At 38.1% G+C, this 26,164-nt stretch overlaps 1 protein-coding gene across 1 annotated transcript in view; it reads right to left on the reverse strand.

Annotated features, from left to right (window-relative positions):
• DIAPH2 (diaphanous related formin 2) overlaps positions 1 to 26,164 on the reverse strand; it is a 346,935-nt gene that overhangs the window by 291,434 nt on the left and 29,337 nt on the right. Inside the window, exons 5-6 of the mRNA XM_081897572.1 lie at positions 24,315 to 24,335; positions 7,918 to 8,057 (exon numbers count right to left, since the gene is read on the reverse strand). Of these exons, the coding sequence (XP_081753698.1) occupies positions 7,918 to 8,057; positions 24,315 to 24,335 (161 nt within the window). The remainder of the gene's footprint in view (positions 1 to 7,917; positions 8,058 to 24,314; positions 24,336 to 26,164) is intronic.

Here is a 26,164-nt window from a genome sequence, read left to right on the forward strand (position 1 = left end):
CACGAACACGCGTGCACACACGAAAGGCAGTCATGTTCATAATCATCAATTAAGCTTAATAAAGCATGTTAACAAGTTAAGAGCGGTTTCAGGTTAAGAGCAGACCTCCGGACCGAATTAAGTTTGTAACCAGAGGTACCACTGTACTTGCTTCCTGTTTTTCTCAATCTTAAGGGTTTCATGAATATGATCTAGAGGATATGTAGTTCAAGGCCAGAGAAAGATGAATGAACCTATGGCTCTACTAGGGATTTTGTGTTCCCTTTAACTCCTTTGAATTTAGTACTGCCCTGAACAATAGAAAGCAGGATTGAGACACCAACCCCACTGAAGCCCTTATTTGAATATTTTCTTAGTTCTTCCCATGGATTAGTTAACATGATTTCTTAGAGGCCTCTGTACCGTCAGTGCGCAATTTCTGTTCTCATCCTGAGGTAAAGTTCTTAACCTGAGGTACTACTTCTGGGTTAGTGGAGTCTGTAACTGGAAGGGTTTGTAACCCGAGGTACCACTGTATGTCACTTTTACTAAACTAAGTATTGTAATTCAGCTGAAACTGAAATGTGTCTAAATAATGGCCAACTGCAGTCTGCAATCTAGCAACGTCCTACAAACACACATACCACACATAACCACCACTGACCAGGAAGCTGAAATATTAATGCTGAAGGAGAAGAATGAACAATAGAGTTCTGGTAAACAGTATAAGTGCAGCAAGGGAAGTGAAAGAATTTGGCTGCAGGAAAAATAGCACAGGACTTAGGTAAAGAGTTGTGTTTGGTGGTTGGACAGCTAAAGAAAAATTCTAGGCTTTGGTCAACAAAAGACTTATTGGTGAGCCATTCTGAAGGCAAGTTGCAAGGCAGCAAGTCAAGATTCCCCTCCTATTTCCCAAAATAAAATGTCAGCAAATCTCACTGGCACGAATACCAACCCTCCACATCACTCAGACATCTCTAGATTGGAAGTCTGTGGGCAGTTGATACTCCTCTCAGAGAGCAAAATACGGACCCCCTAGGCATCTAGTTACTGATACACAGAATGTCCACTGTCCAAAGGCAGCATTTCTTTACTTTCTGGTATTATTTTTCTAACCCCATTCCCCAATGGAGTGGTTTACCAGTGAATATACATGTAAGTTTTTCTTCTTCCTCTATGATCTCTGAGCTCTACTGAATTAGACAGATAATCAACAAATCATAACCTTTCATTTCTGAATTTCTGATAATCTCTGGGAGCACTTTTTAAAATGTTTGCATCTTCCAGATTCTTCACTGACATTCAAACTATTCTTCTACTTGTGTACATACTGTTGCATAAGTGGTACCTAAGAAACTATGACATTTCTGATGCAGCTTTCAAAGTGTTTTTAGCCACTGCTAGTAAAGCAATGCTAGTAAAGGTAAAGGTAAAACACAATATATGCAAGAAAGACTATGGATATGTGAAAATGGCAATTCCATCAACACAAGAGGTCCATTAATTCAAATTTGCACTTCCCATATAAACTGTGGCTTTTATAAAATGAGCAAATTGTTGTGAAAGTAAAGCATGCCTGAAGCAACAGACCTCGTGTGAAGAAATTCAGTGTTAATATGTTGTCATTCAATGTTAGTGCAACACCAGAGGGTAGAGTTCATTGGTATGTATGGTATGCAACAGAATGCACCTCTAATGGTGTTCCATTCCCAGCAGTAATCTCAAAGCATAAATCACATCACTGAACATCAAATAAAAGAGTGATATTTCAAAGCTGCATGGAGAAATAGAGAATGGTAGGAAAATAGAAAGGTGTAGTCCTCCTTGCTCCAATAATCATATGGTCAACTGTTACATGTTACAAGTTACAAGTTATTTAGTATTAAGTATGTGTAATAGTCAAGAAACTAATAAAAGTGTCTTTCCTTTTGCTCTTCTTTTGTATTAGTTATCTTTAAAATGTTACTTATGGTCATGCCAGCCCATGGTACCCATCACTGCCTAATGGGGGGAGAAAGACAAATGTTTTCCACAATGAGTTTACAGTTTAATCCTTACAGATTTATACAGATTCATTTATATGAGCTTCAGCACTGTCACAATGTAAACTATAAACTCATTGCAGCAAGGACCTGTGAAGGAGCAAGTACACAGGTGGCACTATATAAACAATAATATAATAACTTTATAATTTGCCTTGGGTTCCACATTTTCTTATTTTTACAATATAGTTGCTGAGGTAGATCAAGTCTTTTGAATTTATTTAAATTAGCAGTAGAGCTCCCAATAATTAATGGTAAAGCCTTTGCTAATTTGCTTTTCTCTATCACTCTCCCTGAAGCATTACCTTTATGTCTGCAAACTTCCTGCCCAAGTTCATTCAACTGTACAAGCAGGAGAGCTGACACACAAATTTAAGTGGCCAAAGGAAAACCAAGAGGATACCTTCAGAACAATGCAACTCAAGAGCTGCTGTTGACATTTTTGGAATTGTTGACTTCATATATCTAAAAGATTGAGTTTCTGAACTCAAATAAATGAGCAGAGTATTCAGCACACCAAGCATTCAATAATATTCCATTAATGCTTTGAACATGCAACAATCCCATTTATAAAACAAAACCTATAGCAAGCTTATATTTTTATTGCAGCAATTCCCATCCTTTGTTGATAAAAAGCGAAATACTTTGAATAGTCACATGGAAAGCATAAAGGAACAGCTACTATCATATCCACAATTACCAACATATTTCAGCAGTCTGTCAAGAGTGTGTGCTAACTATTCATATTTTTTGTTCTGTATTTTATTTTTGGTGGTGTTTATACAACCCTCAGTCACTAGATGGCTCTCTAGAGCCATCTAGGTTCAAGATTGCTACTTGAAGCAATGCATAATAAAGATCATGAACAGACACAATAACTCATCAGAGTGAAAAAGACTATGGACTAATAAATGACAATGTGTCTGTGAGGGAACCTAGAGGAAATTAAAAGTACTGGCTATAAAACTTTTACAAACCTCCCTTTGTTTTAATATCTTCTAAAGAGCATTGACTTATGTTTGTGCAGAAATCAAACATGCAACTATGCAAAGGGCATGGCCTTCTTTGTAGTGGTGCTAAAACTGTGCATCACTTCCTCAATAAGGTTATCACAAGTGGAATCATTGGTGTCTCACCAGTATTAAATATTAAAGCTGTTGGCTATCTTTGGGTGGTGCTGGTAGTGGTGATATTTTCTCTTTAGAAAGCCTTTAACATTTGGTGCCTCCCCCAACCCTCATGCTGCCTTCCTAAAGCCAGGTAAGCAATGCGCTGGGCTCTGAGAAGGAGGCATGAGGGCTCTCACACTGTCCTAGTCCTCCCATCTCCTTTGCAAAGCCTAGTGCTTTCTCTAGGCTTTGCGAGGAAAGCTTTGTGCCTCCTTCGCAAAGCCCAGTGCCTTGCTTAGCCAGGTCTGGGAAGGCAATGCAAAAGCTGGGGGGAATCAAACTTTGGTTTTGCTTCCCCCCTGCCACGCGACAAGGCAGCATGCTGTCTGCGGGTTCCATGTCAAACGACCTACCTGGTATGAAAAGTTGAGTCACCCCACTTTAGATTCTTTTTGCATCTATGTATGTATACATCTTGGGAACTCACACAATGGTGCTGTTTGTATGCTACTTTTATTATTCTGTATCCTGCACTAGGTAGCTTCAAAAAGCAGGGTAGAAAAATTAAACAAATAGGCATAACTTTTAAAGTACTAAACCCAATTCCATAGTTCAAAACCACACACTTCTGAGAGCCTATTCCAATGAAGGTTAGGTCATACATACCCCATCTCATTCTCCTATGCCTACATGAAATAGTAAAGTATTAACATGTCTTATTTAGATTTAAGATTACAATTAATTCAGCAGATCATTGAGATATGAATTCACTGAATTTTGGACATATTTCGTTACCTTGGGTTACTAACCACAATTACTACCAGAAGTACACAGAACAAAGTGGAACTTCATTTCACTTCTATTACTATTCCATTTTGGAGGAAGGTTAAACAGAATCACATTTTAATTTTTGCATTGCAATAGCCAAATTATTTAACTTGCAGTACTTGAAAAGAGTGAGCCTGTTACACACTGAAACATAGTAGTCAAGGAGGCTGTAGCACTTAACTGACAGCACGCTAGTTGTAGATTTAACAAAATTCATGCCTATTAACTGCCTAGCCTCTCCTTCCATTTTCTTTATTTTCCCCATTATGTGACATGGTTGATAATTTGTTTTTAGGGTTGAATGAATTGGTGGAGTAAGAGACGAGGGAAGGCATACTTAAGATTTTACTGTGCATGTTCATATTTAAAAAGTCTTGTTGAAAGGTTAAAGCAAGTTATATATAAGGCTCAAAGGAAACAAGAAGTAAAGCTGATCAAGCAAATAGTTATATTTTAATATTTGTACCACTGTTCTGCTCATATGTCATAAAAAAAACCACAAACCAGAGACTGTGAGCATTAAAAAAAGGATAAGGAACAACCACCTTCCTCCTAGGACTCTACCTTCAGATGTATTCAAAGAGAGAACTCTAGCCTCAACCACAGCACAATCTAGTTTCAGGCTTAGACACAAAGTTATTAAGAATATGAATGTATTAGCAGTGATACTTCTCTGATAGAACCCAACAATACAAAATTCAACTGGATGTTAAAAGGAGGCTTGAAAGTCATCTGAATAAAGACAGCAGTAGAAACTATAGTAGCAACTGAGAGCACCAAGAAATAGATAAGCCCAAGAATCACAATTTAGACAAGATTCAAAAGGTGACAATAAAAGGGGGAAATGTGGCAAAAGAATAGATAACACTAATTCGTGAGATGAATGCAAGCACAATTAACAGAGAAGGCAGAGGTAACAATAAAACAGTGATGGGGTTGCAGTCTTAGTCTCAAGGACTCAGGCAGCCTGAATCTTTCAAAGCAGGTCTCTAAGGACTGAATTTGCTTTCTTGTCTTTACACTGGGACAGACACATCAAGGTCATGTTTACATGTTAAGTTTCCTTTCTCACTTTGCCTTCAGCAGCCAAAGGGAAGGGTCCTCAGAAATGTGCTGGGTTTGAAATACTTTGTCTAAGTATGCTATGTGTTTTGCAGTGTTAGGACCAGTATAAACAAGAAGTACATTTTCATACAAGTATGATCCAGGAATAAAGAGCCAGACTCAGAATGCCTTAATTGGATGAAAATGCAGTGGTGTAAAACGCGAAAAACAAACTGCTGGTTGTTGTCCACAGAAGTTGAACAATGCTGTCAAGAACGGTAAAAAGCTGATGTCATTGTCACCTGTCCTGATAGAGATATTCTGATAGCTACAGCAGGTGCTGTGATTCTCCAGCAGCTTGGGCTTCACTCCTGGAGGGACACTCCATTGTCTCTTGAGACAGACCAACAACCACTTTTAAAGCACTCTTATGTCATGTTAACAGTTACAGCTTCCCCTAAAGAATCCTGGGAACTGTAGTTCTACAAAGGCCTCCTAACAGCTCTCAGCACACTTAACAAACTACAGTCCCCAGGACTCTTTGTGGAAAACCATGACTGCTAAAATAGTATAAGAATGTTTCAAATTTATGGTGTGGATATGATTCAGGTGTCAGGAATCCCTCACAATGGTTCTCAAACTGGACAGCTGGGAGAGCAGGATTCACTGTGTGCCACTGTCCAGATCTGGCCAAAATTTGGATGCAGGAGAGCTGGGGGAAATTAACAACATCTGCAAAGGAATTCTCATTCCTCATAAGACAGACAAGGTCAGCTAATACTCCCAACTCATACAAAGGCTTCCTTGCTGTTCCCAATATTAAAGAATTCTGCTCTTTTAAAAGACTACTTGTTCACCACCTCATCCACTAATCTCAGTCTCACAGAAACCAATATACTGTTTTCACAAAATCTTTGCGTTTTGGAAGAAATAAGCCAGAGTATATATCCAAGAGTAAATGGATCTAGAAGAACTATGCAACCAATGGGCACAAATATATATATATATATATATATATATATATATATATATATATATATATATATAATTCCACCATCAGCCACCATAAAAATGACTTTGATCCCATAATGCCCCAGACACAAAACAGAGGCACTTTCATTCACAGGTTCACATGATCACCCTTTTCCATTACCCATACCTTCCCACCCATCACCTTTTCTTAGGGGGGTGCAAGGGACTGCAGAAGGAATTAGGCAGGAAAACTCCAGTGAATGTCGTTTAGATACAAGTCCTTGTTTGCTATCCTATGCCATATACCTCACAAGCTACTTCCCATATATTTGAAGCTCACATCCATTGCTAAAAGTATTAGAACAATTTTCTGTTCTAAGAAACAGGAATAGTTTTCGGAATGAAAATGCATACCCGCATTTTCACAGCAATCCTATCTATATTCGTATTTTTACTTTGTTACTGTGACAGAGTTGTTCCTGTGCAACCTAGTAGCAAAGGATAACTGATTATTACTAATAAGTCATGTGAAAACAAATGTAATATTTGTTACTATAGTGGTGAACGACTATAATAATAAATATAACAGAGTGTAAGAATCCCACAGTCAATTATGAAGCCAATTATATGTGATTTCTCAACACATTATTTACATCTTTGTGCTTAAATATGTTGTTTCCAAATCATTTTTTCTGCATGAATAGTAAATGCTAAAACTCAGACACAGCAATCCACACCAATCAGCTATATAACGAAGTGTTTCATGCTTAATGCTGTTTCTACCATCCCATTAAATTTAAGAGGTGACTGCTGTCATCGGATCTATCAAAGGTGATAGTTTGTGCTGGTTCTGGTAGCCTGCAAACAAAAGGGCCTAATGCTGTTATTGAACACATTTAAGAAGACAGATATTGAGGAACTAGGAAGGGCAAGCAACTCTTCAACAAGAATGTGTTATATAAAACTTTCAAGATCAAGTGAACCAGGCTCCATATTTATTGCACTCTGCTCCATGGACCAACTTTGACAGATTGGTGGGGTAACTCAGCTGTTATCCAACCACTGTCATGATGATGCCAAGTGAATAGTAAGTGTTCCCAGCCGCCTGTTGAAGTTTACCCCCAGTGAAGGGGGAGAGGTCTGATCCACCATCATATTCCCTATGGGGAACACACTGGCAAAGCAGCCCCAAGCAGGACTGAACTCCATTCAACAGCTGATATCACCTCATGGAAGGCAGCAGCAGATACGACAGGTAGGCATGGTTTGGGGGAAATGGCCTTGCAAGTTCATACTCTATACCCTTTCCTTATCTACCACTCTCCTACCTCCCTTAAAACCTCTATTAAGACAAAACATAATTAAATGAAGCATCTGTCAAAATTCCTTGCATACACCAGCCCACTATGATGTATTAAACAAGATGCGGAGACATTTTGAATTCAAGAAGGCATATTAACAAAAATACCATACATAGAGCTTTTCACAGCTTACCCAGCAACAGGTATCATTTCTCAGTCTTTGGTTTCATTTACCAAGGATAAATAACCTAATTAATTATTAAATGTTCAATCCTTCAAATAGATTTTTCAATGAAAGTAGGTCTTTAAATAAATGCTGCAGTCACAACAGTATCTCCTACACAGTATGGGGTTTTTTAAAGTTTGGGGGATCAAAATAGAAGCTGCATACAAACACACACACACACACACACACACAAATAGGGACTTCATCCTTTTGACACAAAAATCTAAATTAGGGTTTCTTCTACATGAAGTCCCAATTATGTTTTAAGGCCAAAGTAAATAATGCTCATAGTGAAAAACAAATCATAATCCCTGCAGCAGGAGACATTTTTATTTGGAACTGGCTAATTCTGTACTTTTTTAACATACATCACTTTACAAATGCAATTTCCTTGGATAACAATTTTCATTACCTACCTGACTGGATTACTCGTTAGAGAGACTCTCAGGGACTCTAAGCAGTTCAGAAGTTTTTCCTCTGAGATACCCGATCGTAGTTCATGGACATATTCTTGAGATGACAGAGTGCATTCGTGTTTACTATTTTTCAGGCCTCCCTTTTTAGGGGAAGAAAAAGAGTGTTATAAATGTATCAGAATACAAAGAGTTATTTTACAAACACATATGTCAACTTAAGCAAGACTGGTGTTTCACCATATCTCCAAGTTTCACTCTTATCAGAAAGTTGTTTTTGTTCCTATTTTTATTATGCATGTTGTGGTTTTTTATATTGTAATTTTATTGTGTGAACCACCCTGAGATATACAGATGATGGGCGGTGTACAAATTTAATTAATAAATAATGATGATGATCATAGTTCTTGCACATCCAGTGATCTATGGTGGCCCTGTGCAGAAATAACGGTTCTTTAACCATAGTTAAGGAATGAGTTGTTGGAATGTACTGTTCATTCCTACAATCCCTTCTCTTCTCATGCCTTCTCAATAAACTTTAAACCAGGGTTAGAAGTTACTGTGAAATCCAGTTAACCATAACACTGCACAACACACAAAGTACCTCTGAATGTAAACACCCAATCTTTACTAATTTTGAGGTGCTGATCACGAAAATTACAATAACATTTGTTGATTGGCTCCTATTTAGGAGATAGAAAGACTGTCATGTAAAAACGACCCAGTCCGCATTAAGTACGTAATTTCATTTGGCAATGTTATATTTCTAATTCCAGATTGTGAAATATGGCATCATAATGCATCAGTCTGTTATACACACCACTCCCAAGAACAAGGGCATGCAGCTGAATAATGCAGTTGAGTCACGACATTGCAACTTTAAGATGGCTGAAATAAGATGTTGAGATATCTGATAAGAAGTGAAGTCTCACAGGGTGAGCAAGTCATTTGTGTGACTTCATGTGTTAAGCTCCCATTACTCCTGTGTCATAAGTACTACACAAGTAATCCCTGCACTGTAAATCCAGAAGTAGTGATGCCTCATAAATGTGTTAACAATTGTTACATTAATAGGAAATGTTTGTAAGCCAGAAAAGGGCCATAACTCCAATAGTGTGGGGGAAAGGTGTTATCAGCTTTATTTTGGATGCAATATCAGGGAACAGGACAAGGCCTGGACCCCGCACATATGCTGCAGTATGTGTGCAAGAAATCTTCCAAAATGGCTGAAAGGCATAAAAGAGGGGTAATGTCATTTGCTGTTCCCTATGCACAAAAACGACTGCTCCTTCTACATGGTACTACCTGTTTCTGGAAGCATCACAAGGAAAAAGAAGTGGGCAGTAGTGTGCCTGAAAATACCATCTGATTCTCACCCATTCCAGTGAGAACACGCTGCCTACATGAAAGAAAGCTATGACAACCTAAAATAGCTGTTAGACTGCTTTCAATACAGCAGGTATGGATGACATCTCTGTGGTGACTTGAAAGCAGTGTCTGTGTTGATGGGTCCGCAGCTGGGATATACAAATGCCACTAGGTTTTTTGTGTGTGACTAGGACTACCGAGCAAAGACATTCCACTATGTGAAGAGAGAACGGTCTCAACGGAAATCTCTGAAGGTTAGAGAGAAGAATGTGGTACACCCAGCACTGGCAGAAACACAAAAAAATCCACCGCTACACATCAAACTTGGTCTTATGAAAAACTTCATAAAAGCCATGGACTAAGACAGGATCAGCTTTCAATCTAACAAATTCCGTCAACTCAGTGCAGCAAAAATTAAAGACAGAATTTTTGTGGATCCTCGGATCCATGAGCTCTTTAAAGACCAGATGTTCGACAACCTGCTTCAAGGTGACGAGAAAAAAGTTTGGGATGCATTTTGTCTTGTGTCAACTAACTTCCTTGGGAATGTCAGGAGAGAAAACTACAAGGAACTGGTTGAGGTCACATTGTCTCTGTATCACAAATTTGGCTGCAAAATGCCCTTAAAGATACACTTTCTCCAATCCCACTTGGATTTATTCCCCATCAGCTGCAATATGGTTAGTGATAAGCACGGTAAACAGTTTTCATCCGGAAATTGTAACATGGAGAAATGATACCAGTGAAAGTAGTCCATTTCCATGTTGGCTGACTACTGCTGGATATTTGCCAGAGACAATCCTGAGCAGCTATGCAAGTAACAAGCAAAGCAGCATGAGATGTAGAAGAAGGCTTTTACCAATACATGTCATATATACGTATTTCTTGATTATATAATAAACTATTGCAGCTCTCTAAGAAAAAGTAGTCAATTTTGTATTTTCATTGTCATATTCATGCTCAGCACCTAAAAATCTATAGGAAATGGCTATTTTTATCATAGAGGCATGACTTTTGTCAAATTTTGTTGTGTAGTGTAATTCATGCTAACCTGTAAAACAAAATAAAGTTTAATTTGTAATTCTTTACCGATCAAAACAAGTAACAGCTTACACATTTCTTCAATTTCCCTTGTACTCAACAAAAACAAATTAACAAAATTAAACAAAATTAATATCAATATCAAAATGACAAGGTTTCCATTTTTAGGCTAATCTTTAGTGCCTTTTTTGTAGTATACCTGCTATGGGACATGTGTTTTGGGCATATGTGGGAGGAAGCACAGGCCACAGAAACAAGGAAGTGTATGCTTAAATACACGTCCATAGAAGTCATGGGTCTCAACAACCATAGCTGGTTATCACATTTGTTAATGCAATCAGCATTCCACTTTGTGTTACCATCACAATGCAACAGGGAAGTGGTCTTAGTTCTTGAACAGTGTATACCTTTAAATAATTCCTAACTCAATTCATACAAAAATCTGTCAAATTTACATGTGATACATTTTTGCTTAAGGGAGGTTTTTGTTTTTTTTTACACTTCTTACCCTTCCCTTTCTATTTTATGGCAACTATAACTTGGCTGAATATTCACTAAAAATGAATGTCTAGAATTCAGAACTCAATAAACTCATCTTAAGTTAATCAAGGTGGCACAGTCGCTGATATTAATATCAGCTTGATCAGTAACACACATCAATTTTGCTTCAATTTTAAACAGAAATAGTTATACTGTGAGCAATATTATAATGAAGCTTTGAATATTTGCTTTCTTTTTAATCCTGCCATAAAGCATCAACAGTACAAAGCTAGAATCTGTTCAAGCACTGTTTGTGAATTTAGTGTCTCTTCATTCACCTATTTTTAAGACTTTAGCTGCAAGTATGGCTTTGTTTTGTTTTAAATTCATGAATAACGGAAATGGATCTCAACATCAGAATGTACTATCTCTTGATACAGTTCATAAAGTAAAGGACAGAGGGTGAAAGAGCAGATGTGTGAGAGAGAGTGGGGTATTATCAATGCAGAAATCAAAAGACTGCTGACTACTAAATTATTATGGCCCACTCTCACATGCATACATCAACTCTTTCCCCTTCTGTTCCTGACACTGAAAGCTGTACCGAAGGGTGAACATCCCAAACATAACAAATGCTTTCCTCTTGAAGTGGAGGATCTGAAAGGTGAATACATTTAAATAATAATTGTATTTAGAGATTCGAAGTGCCTCTCCCCTAAATACTTCCCATTCTACCACCTTCCAGAACAGTAAATTCAAACTACATGTTCAATGCAAACATCTGAATAGCAGTAACAGGCTTATACTGAAATGTAGCTTGTGGTGTCTAAGTATAGGTACTGTGAGTCGTTCCATACTTCTCTATAACTGTCTTTTTTATCCCCATTATATGTCTGTATAACAAAATTCCTGTTTCTCTTCACTGCCACTTTGCATTACTGAAGTAATAATTCTAGCATCATCTTGGAAGGCAGTTTAAGAGTGAAGGTCAATATGAAAGCAGCACAAAAATGGTTTATAAAAAGAAAGATTTGAAGCACACTACAGGAGACACCCAGAGCTTCCAAGCTAAAAATGTATAAAGGGGGGGGGGGAATCAAGAAAGGTTTCCCAGAAATGGAAAGCAGCAGACAAGGTACTAAAAATGCTGCTGCAAGCATTGCTGAACAAGTTTTTAAACTAATAAAAAGGCACTCCTAGAGTCAGCAGAGAAATGTAAGAGCAAACTAGTCAAAGAATGAAAAAGACAAGGTAATTTTCCATACTTATAGATTACAAAAAACCAGAAGCCTCAAAAGGCAGTCACTATATAAGCCATATGGACCTGTCATCTGGAATTCATTAGCTTAAATCATATCAAGTTAAAACCTGCTTTCCAACATACACAAATCTGCAGGAGTGGCTATAAGACTTATCTAATCTAAGAATTTGACCATCATCACATATTGCAGGTGGTAATGCCAAAGCCTTATTACAAGACATGGAAAGAATTAGACAGACAATCATGATTCTGATCTCTATGGGATATTTACACGGAACTTTTCAAAATAGCCGACTATGCATAAGTCAATTCAGTATCACTATGCCAATAACAAGGTCAGTGGAGGTGATGACATTCCAGCTGAACTATTTAGCATTTTAAAAGATGATGGTGTTAAGGTGCTACACTCAATATGCCAGCAAGTTTGGAAAACTTAGCAGTGGCCAGAGGATTGGAGAAGATCAGTGTACATCCCAATCCCAAAGAAGGGCAGTGCCAAAGAATGTTCCAACTACCGCACAATCGCACTCATTTCACACGCCAGCAAGGTTATGCTTAAAATTCTACAAGGCAGGCTTAAGCAGTATATGGACGGAGAACTCCCAGAAGTGCAAGCTGGATTTCAAAGGGGCAGAGGAAACAGAGATGAAATTGCAAACATGCGCTGGATTATGGAGAAAGCTAGAGAGTTCCAGAAAAACATCTACTTCTGCTTCATTGACTACGCAAAAGCCTTTGATTGTGTCAACCACAGCAAACTGTGGCAAGTTCTTAAAGAAATGGGAGTGCCTGATCACCTCATCTGTCTCCTGAGAAATCTCTATGTGGGACAAGAAGCTGCAGTTAGAACTGGATATGGAACAACTGATTGGTTCAAAATTGAGAAAGGAGTACAACAAAGCTGTATATTGTCTCCCTGCTTATTTAACTTATACGAAGAATTCATCATGTGAAAGGCTGGACTGGATGGATCCCAAGCCGGAATTAAGATCGCCGGAAGAAATATCAACAATCTCAGATATGCAGATGAGGCAGAAAGTGAGGAGGAATTAAAGAACCTTTTAATGAGGGTGAAAGAGGAGAGCGCAAAATATGGTCTGAAGCTCAACATAAAAAAACAACAACAACTAAGATCATGGCCACTGGTCCCATCACCTCCTGGCAAATAAAAGGGTAAGAAATGGAGGTAATGAGAGATTTTACTTTCTTGGGCTCCATGATCACTGCAGATGGTGACAGCAGTCACGAAATTAAAAGACGCTTGCTTCTTGGGAGAAAAGCAATGACAAACCTAGACAGCATCTTAAAAAGCAGAGATATCACCTGGCCAACAAAGGTCCGTATAGTAAAAGCTATGGTTTTCCCAGTAGTGATGTATGGAAGTGAGAGCTGGACCATCAAGAAGGCTGATCGCCGAAGAATTGATGCTTTTGAGTTATGGTGCTGGAGGAGACTCTTGAGAGTACCAAGAAGATCAAACCTATCCATTCTTAAGGAAATCAGCTCACTGAGCGCTCACTAGGAGGACAGAACCTGAAGCTGAGGCTCCATTACTTTGGCCACCTCATGAGAAGAGAAGACTCTGGAAAAGACCCTGATGTTGGGAAAGATTGAGGGTACAAGGAGAAGGGGACGACAGAGGATGAGAGGGTTGGACACTGTTCTTGAAGCTACCAACATGAGTTTGACCAAACTGCGGGAGGCAGTGGAAGACAGGAGTGCCTGGCGTGCTCTGGTCCATGGGGTCACGAAGAGTCGGACATGACTAAACACCAACAATGTTTAATCTTATATCACCAAGAACAACTGAATTGTGGGCCTGGAGCATTGGTTCAGAATATAATACTTTCATATGCAAACACAGATCAATCTATATTTAATCCTCGCTTATTTGAAGCAACAACAGTTCAGAGGACCAACATAACAGAGAACAAAGACTAGTTTAAAAGCAGAAGCCATGCAAGGAAGAGAAGAAGGAAGCAAAGAAACCCAATGCTCATACAGGCTCATTCACATAAACATTCACTAAATCATTTTAGGGTTATGTCTGAACAGCCACTGTGGCTAATTATTCATATTCTAATTCTCAGTGGTTTGGCACATACTCAGGTAGTAGAAGAGTGTATCTATGCTTATTTAGGCAAAAATTGTGTTTCCTCCCAAAATACAGCCTCTATGTCTTTCCAGGGATGAGCAGGTAAGAAGTGTTTAGTGCTTTCTAATGAGTCAACATCATCATAATTACTTTCCATTTCATTTCAAGTGTTAGACTGCTTCATTTCTTCTCATTAAAGAAAAGCCACTCTGAAAACATTCACAGAACTATGCTATAACAAAATTATTTTTCAATTTGTTTTCAGAAGCAAGAATGTACTCTTCTTCTATTTTAAACAGCCATAACCATTGACAAATTAGTGAGAGTTAATGTGTATATTAGTGAATGTTGCACTTAGCATTTATATAGAGAATGTCAAGCATTTCAAGCACTTCACAGAAATTAGCATTTTCAACAGCCTTGTAAGGTAGGTCAGCATTCTTATTCTCATACTATACATGGGATGTCTAAGTAGAACCTCTAAGGGAGTAAAAACTATGGCAAAGGGAAAATTTGAACAGAGGATCTTATCTGCCTCAGATCTCACACTTTGAACCACTTTGCACTCCCTCCCTCTCTCGCGCGCGCTCTCTCTCTATACATACACATACACATACACATACACACACACACACACACACACACACATATATATATATATATGCACACACACACATACACACATACATATATATATATATATATATATATGCAGGTTTTGGTGTCCTCGGGTGTCTTCCCGTGTAAAAGACTTTAGCAACTAATCCACACCTAATGACCCACCTAAGTGGTACTCAGGATATCACTCAAGAAATCACTCAAGATATCCCTCAAGTAATTAAGGAACAAAAGAAGAAAAGGCACACTAGCCTGGGAACTTCCTCTCTGCCCAGAACATTGGAGGCTATACACCACACCCCCTCAACAGTATTTATAGGAACTCAAACACTGAGATCCTGCTCTGTTCCAGTAACAAGAAGCCGAAAGCACCAGCCTGAAGATGACGAGTGAGACCTCGTCGAAACGTCGCCTAGACACCCCAACTTTTACACGGGAAGACACCCGAGGACACCAAAACCTGCATTCCTGTACCCGTGAAAATCTACGAAAGCAAATATATATATATATATATATATACACACACACACACACATATATATACATATACATACATATATAACGTACACTGCATAATTCATACAGTAAACATTGCATTTCTCCCATATTTATAGTTTGCATATCTGCTGGAGACTTTCTCTCTCCTGAAATAATTTTTTTTTAAATTAACATAGTTAAAATGTTACTAGATAATTAAAAAGACACTCTCTCCACCTAACCTGCATCATTGGTAAGAGTTGTTCCCCCCCCCACAAACCTTACTCTACAAAGCATTATAAAACTGAGTAATAGAATTCATAAAATTTTGGAAAAAAACCTTTTGCAGGTAAGCTTTATGCACATGGAAAGGAGATAAAAGAACCATTTTTCCCTTCAAAGAACAGTTTCTTTTAATCTTCATATACAGAATAAAAACTTCATTTTAATTAAATTAATTTATCTATTGTATTTCAGCCAAAAACTTTCTTTTCTGCCTGGAGTTTGGCTTTTAACGTGGAGGGTTTTTATGCATGTATGACCTCTTTTGCTGGAGCAGGAGTTGCTAAACGTGTCCTCTTTTGTTTAGACATATTTGTGTTTACTGTGATTGATTGGTCTGTCTGTAAGTCACTTTGAACTTTATGAGTAAAGCAACTAATAAATAACAATAATTTATAAATAACAACAATTTATCCAGCACAAAATGGAAAAGGCAACTAACATACAGGTAAACAAAACAAAACAAGTTCATCAAAACAAACGTATGCCTTCCTGGGACCCTCTACAGCCTGAATAAGCTATTTCATAACGTAGACTTCAGTTCTTGAAATCTTATTATTTTAACAGGAGAAATATTCAATCCACATGTGATTTCTTAAACTGTCATATTCATGATTAACAGTATCTCTACACAATGGTCCAAAACTATTTTAACTACCATGGCTTCCCCAAAGAACACTAGGAAATATATTTTTTCAAGAACAGCAAATACTGTTGGATATCTTTTACACAGAACTACAGTTCCCAGCTATGTTGGGAATTTGACAGCAAATGAGTTTTTATACTGATGTTATAAATATAGACATGCCTTACATGCTTCCCATAACTTCTACCATGACAGATATCAACTTAAATTGTTCTGCCACAATTTCATTTTCATGACCCATACCCATTATGTAATCAATAAAGCTTCATTACAACCTCAAGCATGCTGCAATGAAAATTGGCTTCTCTACTCTGTTTGGATTACTGTTAATTGCTTTCTCCTCTGGCAAAACAAGACATAGCTCTATAATTTACCTTGTTTTGTTTAGGTACTACATCGGTCACTTAAACCCATGAGGCTTTTACCTTTTCAGTTCATTATGGATCACCAGCTTCCTCTAAATAGTGGTTTTCTATACAGCAGCTATTTATGGTAATGGGCTTTTAATGCCCATGTGTTTGTCATGCATTGCATATGCACAATTACATTAGTAAACAAAAAAGGGTATCAAGTTCAGATGAAGTTTTTATTTTGGGCTGACACTGGGCAGAATGCAGTAAGGAGCCACAACAAATGAGAAGCAGTCAGAGGGAAAGAACCCATCAAAAAGGTGGGAGAAGCAGCTCTTTCAGGTCTATGCAGATTCCATGGTGCCTCAGTAGAGCTGGCTCCATCCCTATTGGGGATTTAGAAAGAAATACTATACAAATTTAGATGTTCTAATTTCTGCTAAGCGAAGAATAAGCACTCTGTGTTCCTTATTCTCTTGATCTACTAAAGGTCAGTGATCCTGTCTCAGGGCACTGTAAGTGCTTTATAAAGCATTTTGCTTTTGCATTGCTTTATAGACGCTCTCTCCAGAGAGGAGCAAATATTATCACTTACACATATTCTCCACTCTAGAGAAAGCGATTAGAGTAAGATTTCTGTAGAAGAGGGATGAGGAAGCTATGGCCACACCAAATGCCTGCTAGGTTTGAATGCTGTCTCCAGCTGTGTGATTAATGCAGAAGTAAGTTTCAGTTGCCAACTTCTGTATGTGGAACGTAGTGCGGTGTATTGGGGTGATATTCAGTGTTGGGAAACCTGCTTTGCTTGCAAAAGGTCACAAGTTCAATCCTCAGCATCTTCAGGTAAGGCTGGGAAACACCCCTACCTCAAAACTCTGGAGAGCAGCTGCCAGTTGGTGTAGATAAAACTTAGATTGGCCAATCATGTTGGTATAAACTAGCTCCCTATATTTCATGTTCATTTTTGCCTCTGGAAACAAAATGTCATGGACCAGTCCTGGCAAAATGGTGCTGGGGGTGGGAATGAGTATTTAGCCCCTTGTCCTCTGGGTTTCTGGGGGGTTTCCTGTTGTTATCCTATCTCTCACAGCTGTAATAAACCTACCATTAAAATTATGGACTGGTCATTTCTTCGTCAGAGGGCAAATGGGCAAATTTAGCAGGGGATCAAATACTTTTCCCCTCACTGTATGGCTTGATTTTAGATACAAAGGCAGTAAAATTTCAATCCTTAAGTGCCTGGTTGCTTGGTCAAGCTACTAATGAACAGTCAGTCTTGAAAGGTTAATGAGGCTAGAGATTCAACAGCTGAGATCAGTACAGATCTCTAAGCTCATTAGACCAATATCACTTGATAGCATCAACATCCTATTGCTTTGCTATATGGTAGGTAGAAAAACAATAATTTATACCTCCTTGTAATATCTGCATTTGCCCACAAGACTGGTTAGGGGTACTGGTTAGAAGAGGAACTCTCCAGAAGATTATCAGTACTTTACACAATAACTTTTAAAATTGGGATGGCTAACCTTTTTTGGTACAAGGACAACACTGATGGCTTGTGGTGTGTGTGACCAATATTTGCTTGTACACAGGGGCATACTTAGGCTGGCCTGTCAAAGATGCAGTCCAGAGAGGTACAAAAATCAAACCTCTCCACTTTGCCTCAGATGGGTATGAGCTTGCTCCCTGGGCCACTCCTCTGCTGCTCTGGACAGCTGGGCAAAGTATGCAGGCACCTCTGGGTGCCTTGGCAGTAAAATTCCGCCACTGGTGCAGGTCATTACAACAGCCCTGCAGGGCCCCCTCCCCAGTCGGCCAGCAGCACTATTAGAAACGTGAGCAGAGTGCCCAGCAGGGCACAGAGGGAAGAAAGACAGAGAGCTGGAGAGTGCTAAGGGCACAAGGGACAGTGGGGATTTGGATACATCGCCTAGCTAAGGGCATAAGAGGCGGGCAGGGGGGTGCCGATACAGCTCTTGCTGAGAGCACAAGGAAGCCTAGGTATGCATTTCCATGCAAACTGCACATACAGGAACACAGATCTGTCACATATATGCACACACACATACTATCAGAATTTCCAGACCTCTCCACTGCAGCCACTGAGATGGCTTTACACTTACGTTTCCATGAAAAATAAAAGGCAGCATTTCTTCCCACCCCATGCTCTTAGCTCAGGGGTAGAAATGATACATTTTAGTCTTAAAAAAAAAAGCAGAAGAACTTTGTTTCCAATCTTAGCATAGAATTGCCTAGTTCAAAGTTCAGAGGAGAAAAGACCATTCTGTCTGCTCTTTAGGGAGGCTCCATAAAAGAGTAGGTAGAAAGCTTTATCTCCTGATCAGATTGGGAAATACAGCTGCAGGGCCTGTTGTGTCCTTTCCTATGGCTTGGTGGGCCAAATGCAGGTCACAGGTTAGCCACCCTTGTGCTAAAACTATGTCCAGATGGGAGGCCTATTCACTAAATGTCCACTCCTATACCCACCCACCTAAATTTCTATCATTAAAAAGCTGAAAACTTATTAAGTTTACTATTATGCTAACATTGCCATTTATTTTGCCCTACTGTAGTATGGGCAAACAGATTTTATACATTCAAAAACCTGGAAAATCCATTTGAGAAGAGCTGATAGGAAAAAATAAAGAAAGAGAATATGTGTGCTATGCATAATAACTGTACCATACCAGCTTCAGCTTTCCTAAAACTATTGTTTTCTCCAGATTTGAAGAGGGCTTCATCCATCAGCTACAATTAACAATCCTTAAGGTCGTGTTGGGGAACCTGTGGGACTAGGATTCCCATCATTCCTGACCATTAGCAATGATGATTGGGCCTGCTGGGAATCAGAGAGTAACAACATCTAGAATGACCACAGGTTCTCATTTCCTGCCTTCAGAGTCTTCCTATTCCACCTAAAGGTATTAAATTATTCAGCAATTCTAAGTTTATTCTTATGTGAAGATGACTCACCAATCAATGCTGTTCTGCAGGGTAACTTTGTTTACTTTTAAATTCAAATTCATTTATCACAGACTGTACTTTTACAGTCCATTACAATTAAACTCCAAATTTACACACACGCGTGTGTGTAGTGGGTTCTGGCCCAGAAACATTAAATCACTATTAAAAAAATTAAGTCTTATCATTCAACTGCATTTTTCTGGCAATTTGCCCTGTAATTCCAAGATGGTAAAAATGGTATGGTTCCCCACCACCACCACCACTTTTCCTTTTCATTAATCAACAAGATTTTAGGGATGGACCATTCTTCCTGGATAATGGAGATTTAAAATGCCCCCAAACAGTGTGGGCTACATCAAGGAATTCCTGTCCTTACTCTGCCAAGGCAATTCTCCTGACCTAGAATTTGTGGTGGCAAATCAAAGGCATACTGGCATCATGTAGTGAAAGAATCCAACGTGGCAGCATCTTTTTTCAAGATACAGCAGCAATCCTGGTGCAAATCAGGAATCACTCCTATGAAGTCACCATTTCTTTAAGCACTCCCTATTTGTAGCTATGATTCTCTTACCTTATCTGTGTTAATTGTGCAATGCATCAATATGATGGACTCATTTGGGACTTAATTTTCCTCTTTATTATTCTTCCCAAATAAAGGACAATGAAAGATGAACAAATGGGAGGGACTCAGATTTGCGATAGTAAAATTAGTGATTTAAGAAAAATGTTTCTGCACAATTTAATTATTGCCCTCTGATTCAAAGTTCTTTTATCTGGTTTCAAATACAGCTAGAGTGCATGCCTCATTCGCTGTACAATAAAACTATAATATAGAGCTCCTGACAGATTCCATCTATCTATTAAGGTGGTACTACTGCTGAAAAATATCAGCTAAAATACGTAATTCAAGCAGTATTCTGGCACTGAAGTATCAGCTAATCAGTCTTTAAGGCTATGATGCTCAAAATCTTGAAGAATGAGCAAACATCTCTTTATCAAAAGAGAATGAATTATCACTGTGGTTTTGGTAAGTCACAGGAACTTGGCTTATCTCAGAAGACTGGTTATTATTAATAGGCAGTTCCTAAAGCTCCTTAGCTCTATATGGTCTCTGCCTGAATTTAATGAAGACAGGTCAGATATTTTTCACACTTCTTTTCACCCACAGCATCTCTAACAGGATTTCTATGTATTTGGTAGTTAATTATATCAGGGACCACACCAAGCACACTAATCCTTCTTCTGTCTCTTTAAGCAGTTAGACATGCTTGATCAAGGTATTTTTCATTTATACAGCTCCCAGCAATGCCATCAACATTGTCAAACTTACAAAATAGCCAGATTTAGCTAATTAAGCAATGGCTGAAGCCCAATTCAAACCACTGTAAGTCTGAAATAGGTCCATTTTGAGCCTAACACTGATTGCGTACCTTATTATTTATTAATTTACATATCACATATATAACAAAATTGCTTCTGAGCAATTTACAACTACAAAATCAATCCATAATTCAAATACACAATAATATGAAAACTTCCTTATAAGAGCTGGCATCATCACATCCTGTAGGTCTAGAAGCATATCTACATAGACTATGTATGACAAGAGGTACTGTTGTTACAAGTAACCATGCCACCTGTCCATCCACATTACTCTTACTCAAACGTATTTAGGGAGTAATGCTAGATACTACCCAACAGTGGCAACCATGACAATTTTTATATAAAGCTTTTAGTACCAGAAAAATCTATGCTACAGTTTAATGAAATGTGCCCTTTAAAATGATTAAATAAACTCTGGAAACAGTTTATTTAAGAAATCACCAAATACATAAAATAATTAATGGAAGTAAATAATTATTTTATGTATCTGGTGATTTCTTGAATTTCTTTGGGATTTAAGCACTCTCAAGTATTTCAAATCTAAACCTTTTGGCAAAATCAAAAACTGGAAGAGGATTTCATTTCAGAACTAGAATTCCACTCTTCCACCTACCCTCAGATTAAATTTAACCAATATTTTGAAATATGTAAATGAACTAAGATGATGTAACATGGCAGTTTCTGAAAACCCACTATCCGAAGTCATGCATGCATGTTTGTATGAAACAGGGCATCAGGAAAGGATCCTCCATAAGCAAATACCACCCTCCCAATAACTACAGCTACGGCACTAGCTAAAGTATGCAGTGATAATTCTATGGCAGAGCTTTCCAAACGTTTCATGTTGGTGACACACTTTTTAGACATGCATGATTTCGTGACACGGTAATTCAGTTTTACTAGCCAACCAGAGGCTAGACTAACACCTTTCCAGCCCTGGGAGGAGTGTGGGAAATGTTCACACAATACACCTACACACTGCAGCCAACACACTAAAATGTCCTGCGCACTGTTTGGAAAGCTCTATTCTATGGTATCTTCTATCTGAATTCTCTTAAAACTGCTATTTTGAGAGATGGCTTTCAAACTCCATTTTCAAAGCCTTTCACCTGAATATTCCTAACCACAGTTCATAGTGGTTAATTCTTAACAAGATTATTGTCTCTCAATTTCTTTTTGCTTGCAGCAACCTATCAGCATTACTCTGTTCATCTTCTTTTGCTATAAACATGCTAATATAAAGTGCTAAAGCTTGGTTCTGTTTCCTTTAATACAATATTCTGCGATGGAGAACATGAAAGGTGATTCAACAGTCAATTCTTTTAGTTGCTTATCTGTAATGAACTATAAAATGGACAGAAACTTTTTATATAGAGCAAGAATAATATTTATATTAATGTGAAATAATTTACCTTTTGAGTATATTATGGCTCAGTATTTAAGTTATTCATTTTAGAAGACTGGTATAATACAAACAGAGGAACAAAGCAACCGCTTTGATATTTTTCAAGACAGTTCCACTGATGTATCTTTGTTACAATGAAAATGTATAACCAGCAATACAAATTATTAAAACATACTTCAATCTTCATCTGCAGTATGTCACTTTACTACCTACAGGAGTGTATGTGTTAACACTGCAATAGCTGAAACACTAACATTTTTGACTAGTTTAAGTTCCTAAGAACCAAAACAATTCTATTCTATATGAAGCTAAAGAAAAATCTCAGCCTGTTTTCAGCACACAAGAACTGAACACTGCTTCAAACCTTTATTTCCTGCTCTTTTTTAAAAAAAGCAGGCTTCGTTTACTTTGAGAGGCAACAAATTGCACAAAAGCAAAGAAAAATGTTTCAACTGTAGCACTTTGTGCCTGGTTTGCATTTAAACCAGCTTCATTTCTGAAGTGTGTTCTGGAAACACATTCTGAGGAAATTCATTGTTCTACTTTCATGTTTTATTGTGTTAAATCTCTCACTGAAATTATAACTCAATTTTGCACTATGTCTGAATATATAAGGAACTGTCAAATCTGCTCCCAGTGAAAGATTACAGCAGTTCTGCTGGTATGGGGCTCTAGTTTCAAATTGCTACCTCCACTACCAGTAGTTCTATTGCCTTCTGCATTGGGCTGTTTGTGTTCACTTTTCACCAAAATCCACCCTAGATCAAGGATGTATATCAAGGAAAGAAATGGCAATAAGTAGCAAGCTCTATAGACAACTAGCTTTAACAGACATTACTACTAAGATTTAAACAATAAGCATTTTTACATTTAAGTCCTAATGTTTATTTATTTCTTAAGTATATATACCACCTTTCTGCCAAGACATGGAAGGCAGATTACTATTTTAGCACTAAAATATATGAATGTTATAATATGAACAGTTGGTTAGGTGTTTGGTGGTGGAAGGGACAGTCCAGATGAAGTAGGCACTGATGTTGACTAGCTGCCTCCTTTGCTTTCTTTTTCCTTTCCCCAAGGCAGCTGTGATAATGTCATGGAATAATTGCCTTAAAAACCTGTTAAACAGCAATGTGATAGATATTATCCTGATTGGGGGAAAGAACAGGATCCGGTCAGCAGGCCAGATTCTGAACTACCCAACCCCCTGCAGGACACTTTAATAGGTAAGCCAACTTCAGAAACAAAAACTCTTAAGTGTGCTTTCAAATCTTTTCCTTCCTTTCTTTGCCACTCAGCTTGAGTTCAGACTGTTGATGCAAAGAAAAATGCTCCTTTGCAACTTGGATTGAACTCAAGTCATGCTGCAAAGGAAGATCCCTGTAGCCAATACCAGCAGGGTTTGCAATCAGTACAGATCGGATCAGCATGGATGGCAATCTCTGCTTTCAGCAGGAAGAGGCTGCACTCCAGGGCTTCTGATCTGGAACCACACGGTTCTTAGCTTTCATGATGTAAGATAGTTAGGATATATATGTAAGAAAAATGCAAAAGGTGTGCACTCCCCCCCCCCCCCCGCCCTTTTGCAGTAAGAAGCAAGAAAACCATTTTCACTGGATACTAGGGGGTGGAGATGGTAACCAAGCCCAGCAAATGCTGAATACTATATTCAGGCCCACATCACCCCCAACCCAAATATCACAATGAGAAGTAATTCATTACTGTCTGACAATAGAAATTACTATTTTCAAACTATTGCACTTGCCATAATGAAGTTTTAATTTTGCTACTTAAGGCTGCATCTGAACTTTAAAAAAGCAGATTTGTTTAGGAAATCTGGAATAAAAAGTTGCATTTTAATGTAAGTTTACAGTATTGTTCTAAATTTGCATGCCAGAAATGCATTATACATATCAAAGAGACATTCAAGAGGCCAATACAAGTACAATAATTGCAAACAATATGCACAGTTTCCCAAGTGTTATATTGTGGATCTGCAAGTGGTGACAGACTGCAGTGGTACTCACCGGAACTTTATTTCCGATAATCTGCATGCAGTGATCAACGGAGAGCAGTAATAAGAGATAAATAAAAAAAGCAGAATTAGTAAGCTGAAGCATTTCACACAAGTAGCCAAGAGATTAGTAGTTAGTAACTGTTAATGATATTTAATGTTAAAACATAGAATATATTCACAGAGTCATTTCAACAAGCTGAAAAACAAAATACAAACTGAATTATAATTGTATACTTCCAGAACATTTTAATATGAAGAAATGGGCTTATTTGGCTAGGGATATGTTATTTATTAGTTCATGCATACAGAAGAACTGAAAATGCTTATTTATTAGGCACACATTTAATACCTGCCATCAAAATTAAGCACACTCTTTTGAGTATCGTTTTATAAAAGTGGCATACTGCAGCAAATAACTTAATTTCCAGCAGTACTTTCATTATTTTCCACAAAAAATACTGTATTGAGGAGATGCCTGTAATACCAGCATTTTAATTTGGATGGTACTTCACTTGAATTAAAGAAACCCATCTGAATGTTTAAGTGCTTAAATGTAACGCATTGGAGTAATGTTTTTTCCAACATGAAATCTTATGTATTTCTCATCTCAAACTGGGAATTTGTTTTTAGAACTATCAGGGTTTGTGACAGGGGACAAGTTATTGCCCTACATCTCTCCTTTGCACTGATGTCCAAGGACATGGGATTGATTGATGAAAAATATGCAACCCTGAATTGGGACAAACTAGCACTAGACAGTAAATGAATAATTATCTAGCAGGCAGTTATATACAGCTCTTATGGCACATGCAGATGTATGTTCTACAACAATTATAGAAACATAGTGGCTCCTGTAAGTGGTCCCACCCCCAATTGCCACAAGTGTGTCTGCAGGATGACCTTGCCCGAAATGGGTGGGTGGGTGGGTGTGTCAGTAACAGATTTTCTAAACAAGTAAGTTGTCTCACTGCAAATTTTTTTTAGGAAGTGGTCTAATTGTTGTAATCTTATGTAAACTGTTTTGTGAAGACCACCTGAAAAGCCATAGATAAATACCGTAAATAAATTAAATAAAAGTGCAACACAACTGGCCACAACTGCTGGATAATAATAGAACAGCATTTTGCTATGTACTTAGGCATTCCAACAGTCAATGCAGACAACTGCTATTGCACCAACACTGAGAACTTCGTGGTAGACCTGCCTGCTGCCTCATCAGAAAAGCATAGTCACATTACTACGTAGAGAGCATTTCTGAGTAAAGTAATATTTTTGATTTGCAGAAGGCACCAGTTTTATCTTGAACCCTTGATATAAACCAGATTCCCACCTCACCCTATGTTTTAATGCCTTTCATTTCCTAAGAATGAGCCATAGTCAGGTAATAGAAGCAGTGTCAAAATCAGTATGTCTAAAGCAATGCCCAGTTCTCAAGCACCCACTCTAGTATTTTAACTGATTTAAATATTGAGTTATATTCTGAAAACACACCTAGAAACCTTATGGTGCACAGTGGGTAAAATTTATCCGAAAAATAAATTATAATTTCTCCACTTCCTGTATCCCAAATTGTGCTAGCAGGCCAGTAATTTTGGGAATCAGATACCAGCATGGACACTCACCCACAATTCAAATAATATTTTCTGCATATAATTGTAGCAATAGGACTGCTCTATTTGGGTATTTTGAAATGTATGAATTGGAGTACAGTGGTACCTCGTGTTATCAACTTAATTCGTTCTGGAGGTCTGTTCTTAACGCAGAGCCATCCTTAACCTGAGGCGGCACTTTCACCAATGGGGCCTCCCCTGCCGCCGCACCACCAACACACGGTTTCAATTCTTATCCTAGGGCAAAGTT

The sequence above is a fragment of the Podarcis melisellensis genome, assembly GCF_964234715.1.
Source record: "Podarcis melisellensis genome assembly, chromosome: Z".
In the NCBI taxonomy this organism is placed as follows: domain Eukaryota; kingdom Metazoa; phylum Chordata; class Lepidosauria; order Squamata; family Lacertidae; genus Podarcis; species Podarcis melisellensis.